The 13,922-nt window shown below is 41.2% G+C and overlaps 1 protein-coding gene across 3 annotated transcripts in view; it reads left to right on the top strand.

Moving 5' to 3' along the window:
• The first annotated feature begins 6,655 nt into the window (after positions 1 to 6,655).
• MCCC1 (methylcrotonyl-CoA carboxylase subunit 1) overlaps positions 6,656 to 13,922 on the top strand; it is a 58,628-nt gene continuing 51,361 nt past the window's right edge. The window contains exons 1-3 of one of the 3 annotated variants that reach the window (XM_086395967.1): positions 6,656 to 6,847; positions 11,055 to 11,101; positions 11,687 to 11,823. In XM_086395967.1, the coding sequence (XP_086252093.1) occupies positions 6,759 to 6,847; positions 11,055 to 11,101; positions 11,687 to 11,823 (273 nt within the window). In that variant the 5' untranslated portion in view covers positions 6,656 to 6,758. The remainder of the gene's footprint in view (positions 6,848 to 11,054; positions 11,102 to 11,686; positions 11,824 to 13,922) is intronic. The other 2 variants (XM_086395969.1, XM_086395979.1) reach the window with 2 other exon arrangements.

Here is a 13,922-nt window from a genome sequence, read left to right as displayed (position 1 = left end):
AAACCTATTTGAGAGAAACTGAATTTCTGAGAAGATAAACCATATTGAAGATACAAATTAAATTTCTCAACTCTCAGTCCAGACTACCTGACTGATTTACTAATTTATTTACCATTTCATTCATTCGTCCAACCAACATTGATTAAGGACTTCCTAAATGCCAGACAGTCTGGAAGGGGCTGTGATAAATAAGAAGAGGTCTTGTATTAGTTATCTACAGCTATGTAACAAATTGCCCTGAAACTTAGCAGATTAAAACAGCAAACTTTTACTATCTCACACAGTCTCTGAGGGTCAGAAGTCTTGGAGCAGCTTAGGTGGGTGGTTCTGGCTCAGTGTCTGTCCATGTGGTAGTACACCTGTTGGCCAGAGCTGCAGTCATCTGAAAGTTCAAATGGAGCTGAAGTTCACTTCAAAGTTCACACCATGTAGCATATCCATAGGCATGCTCACAACATAGCAGCTGGCTTTCCCCAGAGCAATGATGCAAGAGAGAGAGACTGACCACCTAGTCACAGAAGTGACATGCCATCACTTCTGCCATATTCTGTTGTCACACCAACTATCCCTAATATTAATACAATGTAGGAGTGAAGACCAGGAGAGGTAGAAATCAAGGGAGCTTTTCTTGGATGCTGTCTACCCCATGCCCACTGTCAAGGCAGAATTACTGGTTTACTTTGGGGAAGAAAACTCAGGTATAGAAATTCCAATACATACACCAAGAAAAGTTGTAACAGCAAAGAGTAACAGTAGCAGGGCTGTTTCCAGTCTGCTTCCAACTCTGCCCCAGATGGAGTACAGCCCCAGAAGAACAACCTCTCAAGCCCTGGAGCTGGTAGTCTGAACCAGCCGCTGCTCAGGTTGATTTGCCTTTCTACAAAGGTAGGTTGTTGGTCCATGCTCTGCTGCTGCTGCTAAGTCGCTTCAGTCATGTCCGACTCTGTGCGACCTTTTAGACGGCAGCTCACCAGGCTCCGCCGCCCCTGGGATTCTCCATGCAAGAACACTGGAGTGGGTTGCCATTTCCTTCTCCAATACATGAAAGTGAAAAGTGAAAGTGAAGTCTCTCAGTCGTGTCCGACTCTTAGGGACCCCATGGACCACAGCCTACCAGGCTCCTCGGTCCATGGGAGTTTCCAGGCAAGAGTACTGGAGTGGGTTGCCATTGCCTTCTCTGTGGTCCATGCTCTATAAAATTCATTTATAGCTTTGCTTCAGGAATTTGTCAACTCCCCTGTGCTCTATTATAATGTAATCCAAAGCAATCTGGACAACACAGATATGCCACGGAATATCACACTGAACCCTACATGGATGATGTCATGCTAATTAGACAGGACAAGCTCAAAGCAATTATTATGCTGGAGGCCTTGGTTAAACACATGTGTTCCAGGAAGTATGAAGATTCAGGGACTGACTACTTCACTGAACAATTTAAAGACCCAGAGGATCAAGGACATACCAGAATGTCCCCTCCAAGATAAAATATAGATATTTTTCATCTTGCACCCTTTCCACAAAGAAGGAAGCACAGAGCCAGCTAGGCCTCTTTAGGTTCTGGTGGCAACATTCCACAGCTAGGAAAACTCCTCCGGTCCATTTACCAAGTGACACAGAAAGTGATCGGTTTTGAGTGGGGCCAGGGTAGGAACAGGCATGACAACAACTCCAGGCCACAATGAAATCAGCTCTGCTGCTTGAGCCTTACAATTAGAAAGACCTCATGGTGCCGGAGGTTTCTGCAGTGGGCAAGGGTACAATACGAAATTTTTGGCAAACTCGAGCGGGAGAATCATGACATGGTCCCCAGGCAACTGAAACAAGGCCAAGATCGTGCCATTTGCAACAGAAAAATACATCCCCTTGAAAAGCAGCTCTTGGCATGTTACTGAGTCCTGATAAGCTTGACCTTGGGACACCAAGCAATCATATATCCAGACCTGATCATTTTTTAGCTGGATTCTGGCAAATTCACTGAGCAATAAGCTGGATGGGCCTAGTAGTAATCAACTGTGGGATAGAAATGGACATCCAGGATCAAGCCCAAGTCGGTTTAGAGAGCAGGGTAAGTAAGAGAATCTCTTTGTTTTAGAGAATACACATTAAAATAATTAGGAGTAAAAAAAAGAGCATCGTGTCTGCAACTTGCAGATGGGTTTTTAAAATGTGAGTATATGAGTGTGTGTGTGTGTGTTTAGGTACATGGAGAGAAAAAGATACAGCAAACATTATAAAACATGAACACTTGGGATATAGAGGAGAAGGGTGCTATTCTTGCAGCTTTTCCGTAAGTTTGAAGTTACATCAAAACAAAATGTTTAAAACATTATGTGCTTAGGTACCAAATTCAGAATATGCAAAAGGGTACATAGTAAAAAGGTGTCACTATCCTATTGCTGTCCTGGAGTGAATAACTTTTCCTTCCCAGAGGCTATTGCCACATTCTGGCTTCCCAGGTGGCTCAGTGGTAAAGAATCCACCTGCCAATGCAGGGGATGCAGGTTTGATCCCTGGGTCAGGAAGATCCCCTAGAGAAGAAAATGGCAACCCACTCCGGTGTTCTTGCCTGGGAAATCCCACGGACAGAGGAGCCTGGTGGGCTTCAGGCCATGGGGTCACAAGAGTCAGACACGACATAGCAACTAAAACAACAACAAAAACAACAAATTGCTGCATACAGAGCACCTATTTTTTCTCCTAGTTTTACACAAGTGATAGAATAATAACCACGATTCTTCACATTGTTTTTTTCACTCATCGATCAATCTTAATATATGAGTATATATGGGCTGTCTCATAATAATCCATTAAATGTACATCTATACATTTATTTAACCAGTCTCTTTTAAGCAGTTCATTATTTCCAACAAAGAAACTGTAAGTTTCCTTAATCAGACATTATTTCAAATGTCAATATCTCAGGTGATTTCTAAGAAATAGCTTTGCTAGGTTTGTGAATTTTTAGTTTTGATAACTATTACCAAAGTACTCTGTATAATGGTTGTGCCAATTTTCATTCAATAATGATAACATTCTCATGCCCCTCACTAATTACAATGTGTAATTAAACTTTCTGATATTTGCTGATGTGATATGTATATCATTATAGTTTTAATTTGTATTTCTTTGATTTGGAATAAAGTCAAATGTCTTTTATATTTATTTACATACTTATATTTCCTATTCTGTGTATGGATTTCCCCAGTGACTCAGATGGTAAAGAATCTGTCTGCAATGCAGCAGACCTAGGTTCAATCCTTGGGTTGAGAAGATCCCCATGGGGAAGGGAATGACAACCCACTCTAGTATTCTTGCCTGGAGAACCCTAAGGACAGAGGAGCCTGGCGGGCTACAGTCCATGCGGTCATAAAGAGTAGGACATGACTGAGTGACTAACCCATGCACATTCTATGAACTCCTCACATTCTTTTCTTTTTCCCTTTATACTTGTAGGTACCTCCCTTAGCTTTACTGAAGTATAACTGACAAATAAAATTGTGTATATTTAACATGTACAATTAGATGATTTGGTATATGTATACATTGTGAAATTATCACCACGATCTACTCTCTCAATAAATTTCAAATATACAATATATTATGATTATAGTCACCAGGCTGTACATTAGATCCACAGAGTTTATTCATCTTTTCTTTTCACTGTTCATCTTTTAACTGAAAGTTTGTGCCCTTTGACCAGCATCTCCCCTTTTTTCCCTGTCCCTCAGCTTCTGGTAACCACCATTCTACTCTCTGTTTCTATGTTTGACTTTTTTTTTTTTAATTCCAAATGTAAGTGAGATCATGCAGTATTTATCTGGTTCATATCACTTAACACAATGTCCTCTAGGTTCATCCATGCTGTTGCAAATGACAGAATTTCTTTCTCGTGGTTGAGTTATATTTTATTGCCATGTGTGAGTATGTGTTTGAGTGTATAATCTTTATTCATTCGTCTAGTTGATAAAATAATTAGGTTCCATCTCTGGGCCATGGTGAATGATGCTGCAATAAAGGTGGTAGTGCAAATATATCCTCAAGATACTGATTTTGTTTCCTTCATATATATTTCCAGAAGTGAGATTGCTGAATAATATGGTGGTTCTATTTTTAAATTTCTGGGGAATCCGAGTACAGTTTCCATAATGACTGTCCAATTTACTTTCCCATCAACAGTGTACAAATGTTCCTTTTCTCCACATCTTCACTAACACTTGTTATCTTTTGTCTCTTTGATAATAGCCATCCTAATCGGTGATAACTCATTGTGGTTCTAATTTGTATTTCACTCATGATTCGTGATGCTGCTCACCATTTCATGTAGGTGTTAGGTATTTGTATGTCTTCTTTGGGGAAAATATCTGTTTGGGTCCTTTCACAATTTTTAATTGGATTATTTGTTTTTTGCTATTGAGTTGTATAAGTTCTTTATATATTTTAGATATTAACCCCTGTCAGACGTATGCAAATATTTTTTCCTGTTCAGCAGGATGCCTCTTTATTTGTTGATTGTTTCTTTTGCTGATGAAGCTTTTAGCTTGATGTTTTCCCAACTTCATTTTTGCCTTTGTTGCCATTGATTTTGGTTTCATATCTAAAAAATCATTGCCAAGACTGTCAAGAAGCATTTTCCCTGTGTTTTCTTCTAGTAGTGTAAGGCGGGTCCAGTTTCATTCTTTTGTATATACACATCCAGGTTTCCCAACAGTGTTTACTGAAGGGACTATCCTTTCCCCACTGGATGTAGTTGGTACCCTTGTCAAAGCTTAGTTGATCATATATTCTGGGCTCTCTGTTCTGTCCCCTTGGTCTCTTTGAAAAACTTCTTTGAAGTTTTTCTCTTGCATTATATATCTTTTTTCCTTATTGATTTGTAAGAGTTATTTGCATACTAAGGAAAGTATACCTCCATCTGTGATAAGTTATATAATTATTCCCAGTTTATTTATTTTTTGGTATGTATGCTTTGCTGTGCAGGTTTTCAAAAAGATTATGTATTAAATAGTTGAATTTATCAATTCTTTCTCTGTTATAGTTTCTGAGTATTGTATTACACTTAGAAAAAAAAATATTCCTTAAGATATCCTTTGATATCTTCTAACACTTTTATCCTTTGTGTTAAACCTTTTATCCATTTGGAACTTATTTTGGTGTTAGATGTGAGGAGTGAGTAGAGGGTTTGCCACTTGTCCCAATACCACTCTTGAATTATTGAGTCTTAAAATCTACAATGAACATTGCATTTTAAATGAGTCAGCGCCAAAGTATTGGAGTTTGAGCTTCAACATCAGTCCTTCCAACGAACACCCAGGACTGATGTCCTTTAGGATGGACTGGCTGGATCTCCTTGCAGTCCAAGGGACTCTCAAGAGTCTTTTCCAATACTACAGTCCAAAAGCATCAATTCTTTCAGGCTCAGCTTTCTTTATAGTCTAACTCTCACATCCATACATGACTACTGGAAAAACCACAGCCTTGACCAGATGGACCTTTGTTGACAAAGTAATGTCTCTGCTTTTTAGTATGCTGTCTAGGTTGGTCATAACTTTCCTTCCAAGGAGTAAGCATCTTAAATTTCATGGCTGCAGTCACCATCTGCAGTGATTTCAGAGCCCTGAAAAATAAAGTCTGCCACTGTTTCCCCATCTATGCCATGAAGTGATGGGACCAGATGCCATGATCTTAGTTTTCTGAATGTTGAGCTTTAAGCCAATTTTTTCACTCTCCTCTTTCACTTTCATCAAGAGGTTCTTTAGTTCTTCTTCACTTTCTGCCATGAGTGGTGTCATCTTCATATCTGAGGTTATTGATATTTCTCCCAGCAATCTTGATTCCAACTTGTGCTTCCTCCAGCCCAGCATTTCTCATGATGTACTCTGCATGTAAGTTAAATAAGCAAAGTGACAATACACAGCCTTGACATACTCCTTTTCCTATTTGGAACCAGTCTGTTGTTCCATGTCCAGTTCTAAGTGTTGCTTTCTGACCTGCATACAGGCTTGGATAGTAGTTTTAAAAATTCATTTATTTCTTTCTTTTAATCTTTACTAATGACTTAATTTTGCTCTGTATTTTTTTCTAACCCTTGAATAGGATGGCTTGCTTTCATTATAATCTTCCTATAATCGTGGATTTTAGCTATCTCAAATAAGCATCTATATGTAGTCTTTTCAGTACTTTTATTTTCTAGATATTCTTCATTTCGGTTCTGACTTCCTCTTTTCAACGATTAAAACACTTTTCTAAAAGTTCGGGTTGTTTTAAATTTTAGCTAATTATCTTATTTTAACCGTTCTCGAGACCACTAGAGAATTTTATCTTGCTCCCACTCCATTTGACTTTTTTCCCTGACTCTGCCTCGCCAGCTTCCGTGCGGTTTTAATAATAAAGGTCAGGAGGAGGGTTCCAGAACCAAGGAACGCCGAGGTCCAAGGGAAGGGACAGCAAACCGGATTCCAGAGAAACTGAGGACGCAGCTAATCCCTCCACGAACTGGTGCAAAGGGCGGAGAAGCGGGGACCACACCCCCGCGGCGCGAGACCCGACTGGCCAATCGCCGCCCCCAAGCCCTGCTCTGTTCTTTGATTGGTTTTGGTGGAGACGCCCCCACCACGCTTCGGTCTGCCTACTGCTTGGCTTTGACTTGTACGGTGGCCGGCGGAGGACAAGAGGGCTGCGCAGCTGCGACAAGTTTATGTAGGGAGGGGGTCGCAGCTCGTAGCTTAAGGCGTCAGAGAGCTACGCGGCTGAGGGACATGTCGGCGGCCTCTTTGGTGTCGGTGCTGCTCGTGGCGGCGGAGAGGCACCGGTGGCAGCGAGTCCCGCGCTTGCTGCTGCCGCCGAGGTAACGGCGGGTGGAGGGGCGGTGGATCTTTGTCGCGCCCGCAAGTGAATGGACTCGTGCGCGCTGTGAGAGGCGCAGAGGAACCAAGGGTCGAGGGGGAGGAAGGACAGAAGAAAAATTCTAGCCCATCCCGGGAGGATTCCCTTCTTTTTCCCTTCCACACATCCACCCTTCAGCCTTCTGCCCATTTTGGAGGGGGTGGAGCTGGGCCTGCCATCTCCATGCTCCCCTCGCCACAGGGGCAAGAAAAACGCTTGTGCGGCTGCTAACCATTCACACTGGGCTTTCACTACTTGCAGTCTGCGGCGAGCTTTGTTATAATCCCTCTTCTGGTGAAGTCCGAAGGAGCCAACGACTTGCCCTAGATTGCACTGCAGCTGTGTGTGTTAGTTGCTCAGTCGTGTCCGACTCTCAGTAAGAAATGGCGCCAAGATGCTAAGGGCTCTTGGAGTTCTTCCCCTTCCCTGAGATAAATCAAGTTAACAACAGCAAATTTATCGTCCAGAGGGCTGATAGGTTTTGTCAACAGCTTGGTACATATCAGATATGACTCACTCTAGCTAACCTGACTGCTGATGAGTTTCAGGTTTTAAGCTTTGGCGCTTATGGTAAAGAACCCACCTGCCAATGCATGATCCCTGGTGGGGAATATCCCCTGGAGGAGGGCACTGGCAACCCACTCCAGTATTCTTGCTTGGAGAATCCCATGGACAGAGGAGCCTGGCAGGCTACAGGCCATCGGGTCTCAGAGTTGGACGCGACTGAAGCGACTTAGCACTTACCCACGACAATAACTCTGGCAGTGAAGATACCCCCAGGTTTCCAGACAGCAGGCTTCTTTAACTTCCTTTGCCTTCTCTTCGCACCTCCTCTGCTTCCTCCTCGTTTATCATCCTGGAAAGATAGTATAGTTTAAGGGCACAGACTCGATGCAGTCAGAGTTCTGGGGATTCAGTTTGCTCTTCACTGGGTGTGTGAGTAATCTTGGGCAAGTTACCTACTTCAGTGCATCAGTTTCTTTAGGAGGAGATGATGATACTATCCCTAGAAGAGACAACACTAGTATCTTGGACTATGTTTATTAAATGAATTAACATTAATGTGAAGAGGCTTAAATAGAATAAATAGAATTAGAACTATTTATTCTTAAATATAATCTGATGCATATGAATCAATCCATAGAAGTAGCCTTTGCAGACTCAATGATTTAAGTCTCAAGTTTTTTTGTTTTCTTTTATTGTCCCAAAGTTATTGTATATATGTAGGTTTTCAGTTATTTAATTGTGTAGGACTAGCCCCAGAGTAAAATATGATGGTGAAAGCAATATTAGTGCTCTTCTCTTTCTCCTGATTTTTTCTTAAGTTTCCAGGGCTCTTCAGGATACTATACAGACTCATTTTCTCTTACTTCTCTCTACCTCTCAAATTTTTAGGTATTAGGTATCTATTCTCAAATAGTTGTCACCCTGGAAAATGTTAGAGTTGTTAATGGCATGCAGAACTAAAATCTTATCAGTATATAGGGTGTTTACATGTCTTTTTTTTTTTTAAGAATTGGGATTTCATTCTAAGTGACAGAGGGAAACAACTGGAGGAGGAATTGAGCAGGGAGTGCCATGATCTGATTTATTTATTTGTTATTTGTAAAGATTTTATTTCAGTTTTTAAAAAATATTTATTTGGCTGGGCCAGGTCTTCGTTGCATCATGCAGAATCTTTTTGGAGCATGCGGAATCTAGTTCCCTGACCAGGGATCAAACCCAGGCCTATATTGAGAGCGCCAAGGCTTAGCCACTGAACCACCAAGGAAGTCCTTCTTTACATATCTTTTTTTTTTTTTTTTTTCAGTTGGAGGCTAATTTACAATATTGTGGTGGTTTTTGCCATACATTCACATGAATAAGCCATGGCTATACATTTACATATCTTTTTATGTTATGATTTTGTAGTAACTCAGAAAAGAAATCTAGTCTAGTGTAGAATTTTTTAAATGCGGATAAACTAGTGTAGAAATTCTTGAATCAGGGTACAATAATCTCATGAAGGCAACTTCTTAATGTTTTTTAAAGCGTTTTAAATTGTAAATGGTGAAAAATGGAGTAGACCAGTCAGAATGTTGTTGGGATAGAAGATTATAGTTAAAGTGATGTGTGTGGGGTCTACACTGGAAAATGGCAGAAGAAGACTTTAGTTCAGCAATGTCCTTAAAACAGAATCAGAGTCTTAGCTGGATTTATCAAAAAATTGCAATTTTATAGACACTTGTCCCGGAGAAGGCAATGGCACCCCACTCCAGTACTGTTGCCTGGAAAATCCCATGGACAGAAGAGCCTGGTAGGCTGCAGTCCATGGGGTCGCTAGGGTCGGACACGACTAAGTGACTTCCCTTTCACTTTTCTCTTTCCTGCATTGAAGAAGGAAATGGCAACCCACTCCAGTGTTCTTGCCTGGAGAATCCCAGGGACGGGGGAGCCTGGTGGGCTGCCGTCTATGGGGTCGCACAGAGTCGGACTCGACTGTAATGATTTAGCAGCAGACACTTGTCCAGGACAGGCCTTGAATCTTATCAGTAAACCTATCTGAAGACTGTGATAGGAAGAGACTTGGATCCTGGCCTCACCACTGAAGCTCAAGAAAGCTGTCAGGTGATTGGAAAGATGTGGGAAGGCAGTAACCTCCTGAGAAACGGTCTTGTGGAACTCAAGTGCCAAAGCTATGGATCTTCCCAGGAGCCCTTTGTGGATATCAGCTTTTGACTGAGTGTGCATCAAAGGGCAATGAGTGTCTGGTCCTCCACTCTAACAATCTAGCCTCCTGCATCTCTGCTCCAGTGAAAGGCTAGTCCTGTTCAATTACATTTCTATATATACTATTGATACATGTATATGTTACACATGTGAGTTATGCAGTATCTATAATCAGTTCAGTTCAGTTACTCAGTCGTGTCTGACTCTTTGTGACCCTATGGACTGCAGCACGCCAGGCTTCCTTGTCCATCACCAACTCCCAGAGCCTACTCAAACTCATGTCCATCGAGTCGGTGATGCCAGCCAGCCATCTCATCCTCTGTCGTCTCCTTCTCCTCCTGCGCCCAATCCCTCCCAGCATCAGGGTCTTTTCCAGTGAGTCAACTCTTCGCATGAGGTGGCCAAGGTATTGGAGTTTCAGCTTCAGCATCAGTCCTTCCAGTGAACACCCAGGACTGATTTCCTTTAGGATGGACTCGTTGGATTTCCTTGCAGTCCAAGGGTATTCTTTTTAACTGACACCTAATAGGCATTGTATGAATCTGGCCTGCTTTCTATCAGTTCTTGGTTGGTTTCAATGTTAAGTTACTGTATCAATAGGTATGGTAGAACTTAAAGTTGTTAGACATTACAACTGGTTAAGATACAAATTATTAGGCTCCCTGCTTCTCCATTTCTTATATATATAAAAATTGTTTCTTGAGAGAGTGAAAAAATCTTAGATGTTAATTACCATTGTTGGTGGCTCTGCAAAGCTCAACCCCTCCTACAAAATCTTTTTCCTTAGTATTTTTTTTTTTAGTGGGGAGTAATGAAAAAAAGATTGAGAAACACTGATGTAGTGACTTGCTTGGTGTCACCAGCACTCTTTCTACTGCCTTTGCTCAGCTCGTTCCCTTTATTTCTCTGGGCTTAGCTGTGCAAACCTGTCTTACCAGAGGAGTGAATTAGATCAGTATTTTTCCAACTGTAGTTTGATCAATGTTTTATTTAATAAAATGGAATAGAACAGGAACTACTGAAACATAGGGAAATTTTTCTTTCTTGAAACTTCTGTGTTTGTATTAGATTGTAAAGTTGAACATAGTTTTTACTTTGAGTTCTAGTGAAAAGAGTTCAGGAAAAAAGCTGAACTGGATGATCTTGAAGTACCTTAGCTTTCTAATTGTCTCTAACTCCAGGCTCTCTTGCCAGACTCAGGAGTGAGCAGAGCAGGTTAGGTGGTCTGGTCAAGGACATGGAGTGCCAGGGAAATCAGTCAGAACTGTAATTTTTAATTTCTATATTTGTTTTCTTCCTACAAAGAAAATCTTATTAAATCATGCTGTAGGCTTTAAATTTAACTAAGGTCTTATCTGGACTTGATTTCAAGTTTTAAAAAATTGAGATTCTTCTGAAAAAGCAATGACAGATCTTATATATCCTGTTTAATTGTAATTCCATTTGGATTCATTTTATAGGGGATGGGCTTGGAAGCAAAGAACAAGGAAGTATGCAACAACCACAGGTACTGACAGTGTCTTCTGTTTGGCTTTGTTTCAGATTGTGAAGAAAAGGAAAGGTTTAATTATTTAATATGTGCATAATAGATTTTTTTATATACTTAACTCACACTGCTGTGTACAGAGGGATAGAGGCAATGGAGCAGAGTGACGAAGAGCTTCACTCATTGTGGAGTGAAGCTAACCTGGGTTCAAATCCTGGAGCTACCATTTCTTTTAGCTGAATTGTTAGCCCAAGTTTGTGTGCCCCACAGACAGTGAGGCCAAATAAACCAAAACATTGAAGTCTGGAGCAGAGAAAGGTTTTCAGCACAACATCTTTAGAAGTCAGGTGAGGGAGATGGGTCTCAGGATATGTGATGAGCTTGTGCACAAGTCTCTGATTGGCTGATGGTGAGGAAACAGGGTGATGTCACAGGGTGATGTCACATTATCAGTCCTTAGGCTCTAGGAGGCCTGGGGTTATGTACTCATGGTCACCAAGTAGTTAACCAGTCCCCCACCTATACTGAGGGACAACTATATTTTGCATTCTCATTCCTTAATTCCCCAGTAATATTTGTATATGGTTTTCATGGTATTTTAAACAGGACAAAACATTTCCAAGGTCCTCATTGCAAACAGAGGAGAAATTGCCTGCAGGGTGATACGGACAGCCAAAAAAATGGGTGTACAGTCTGTGGCTGTTTATAGTGAGGCCGACAGGAATTCCATGCATGTTGACATGGTACGTTTTTAAAAACCAGAAGTCAAATTTTGTAAGTGACTGTTACTTGTTTATTGTGTCAGTATTTTACTTCTTGGTTGACAGTTTATATTTGCTAGTGTTAACAGTGTCTAAGTAGGTAAGTTCAATCTGCTCAGTGATAATTTTTCTTGGTAACCAAACATAACACCAGTGGGACTAAACCATGTGCTTAGTGGTGCAGTTGACTGGTAGGCAAGGTCCTGTTTCATCAAGGGTTGGTTCAGAGAGTGCAGCTGACCCACAGATCCCACTGTCGGTGGCGCACGTCCAGATCCTCGATTTCCCAGAAGGACTGAGGTCAGCCTTCGCAACTGCCACTTACTGGCCAAGGGATCTTGGGCAACTCAATGTTTCTGAGCCTTGACTTAACTGTAAATTATAACTGAAAGGACCTTACTCCCCTGAGGTTTGTGATTGTTATTAGTTACTAACACCAGACAGAACCCAACCATGGATGAACTTAGCTACTGGCCTTCTTTCTGGCTGCAGCAAGACTTCAAAGACTGACAGAAATTCCTGGTGACCTGCTTTACCTGGGTTTTCACACTGCACAGCAGGCCCATGCAGCTCTCTGGCCACTTTCCTCTCAGATTCTATCTAGAACCCATTTTGCTCCATTTCGGCCTCTGAGTCTCCACCTACCATGTGTTCTCACCTGATCCCAATTCACAGAGGACGTAGGACTGAGCTTCCTGCCGCAGAACCCACTCACTGCATCTGGATCTGTCCTCTTCCCATTCAAGGCCAGTTGTCTTCCTGTGCTCTGGAATCCTTCTGTCTCCTACCAAGAATCTTCCAATTTCTCCTTTTCTCACTGTGCACTCTTACTCTAGATTGTATCATCAACTTCTTTGGTAAAAACTTTCAAAAGTGAGTTTCTAGCCCACCCTACCTTTTGAATGTGATTCATGTCTGTCCAGCTCCCCCTGGATGGGCACCAAACCAGTGTGTCCGAAATTGAACTCATCACCTTTCATCTTTTCTGAAGCTGATTTTCTTACAGACTTCCTTAACCCAGTAGATCGCAGTACCATTGCTTATAAGAATAATAATGCCAGAGATTTGGGGGTTATTTGAATATCTCCCATCCTCATCCCCAGTCTACATCATTCTCCCTCTCCCATCCAGACAATCCCCAGTTGTTGTTAATTCTGCTTCTCAAACATTTCTTTCCACTTCTGTCTGCCCTCTACCACCTGTGCCTTAAGTCAGAACCACTGTCATCTTCACCTGGTCAGATGCTGTACCCTCCTTGTACGTGGTTTGCCTACTTCTACTCTTGACCCCCTCCCACAATATTTTCTACACTTCAGCCAGATTGATAGCTTGAAAAGCAGATTTCCATGTTACTCCTATGCAAGATGGATACTATTCAGTGCTGGTTAACGTGGTTAGAAATTAATTTGCTGATAGAAATATATATTAATGACACCATTTCAAAGGGTGATTAACCAGGAGTGATTAAAATGTCATGTCTTTCACCCAACCCTGCAAACACTCCTCTAGATCTCCGCCCAGAGATACACTCATACATGTGCCCCCGGAGTCATGTACAAGATGTTGCTGGCACCCATTTGCCATTATGGCTTGAATGTCTGTTAAGAGGTACCTGATTAAATGAACTAAGTTACCTCCCTACTGTGGAACTTTATGCAATTGTTTCAAAAAAATGAGGTAGACATGTGTACTAGCAAGGAAAGATGTACTGTTAATGAAAAAAGGAATTGCAGACAGTGACTCTAGAGTTTAACCCTATTTGTGTAAAAGCAAAAACTAAAACTGTTGTATGGTTATATAAATATGTTCAAATAAATAGGAATGTGGAAATGGAAAGATATGTCCCAAACTGATCACAGAGGTAACTTCTGGTCTGCTTCAAGAGATGCTATGATTATGTGACAGTTTTAAGGGACAGTATAAAATAGTTCACAAATGTATAGAAGGAGTATTATCATACTGTAATAATTATAAAACTTCAGGAAACTTTGTAATTTTATTTCTTGCTGTATATATCTGTTGTATATTTTGTCTGTTTTCAAACTGCGTTTTTGGCATTAACTACATTTAAGGTTACTCTT

This window comes from Bos grunniens, chromosome 1, assembly GCF_055505025.1.
Source record: "Bos grunniens cultivar Pamir isolate PY7600 chromosome 1, Bosgru_T2T1.0, whole genome shotgun sequence".
Classification (NCBI taxonomy): Eukaryota; Metazoa; Chordata; class Mammalia; order Artiodactyla; family Bovidae; genus Bos; species Bos grunniens.
Note: the sequence above shows the minus strand (reverse complement) of the source record. Positions and strands in the feature narration are given on the sequence as shown.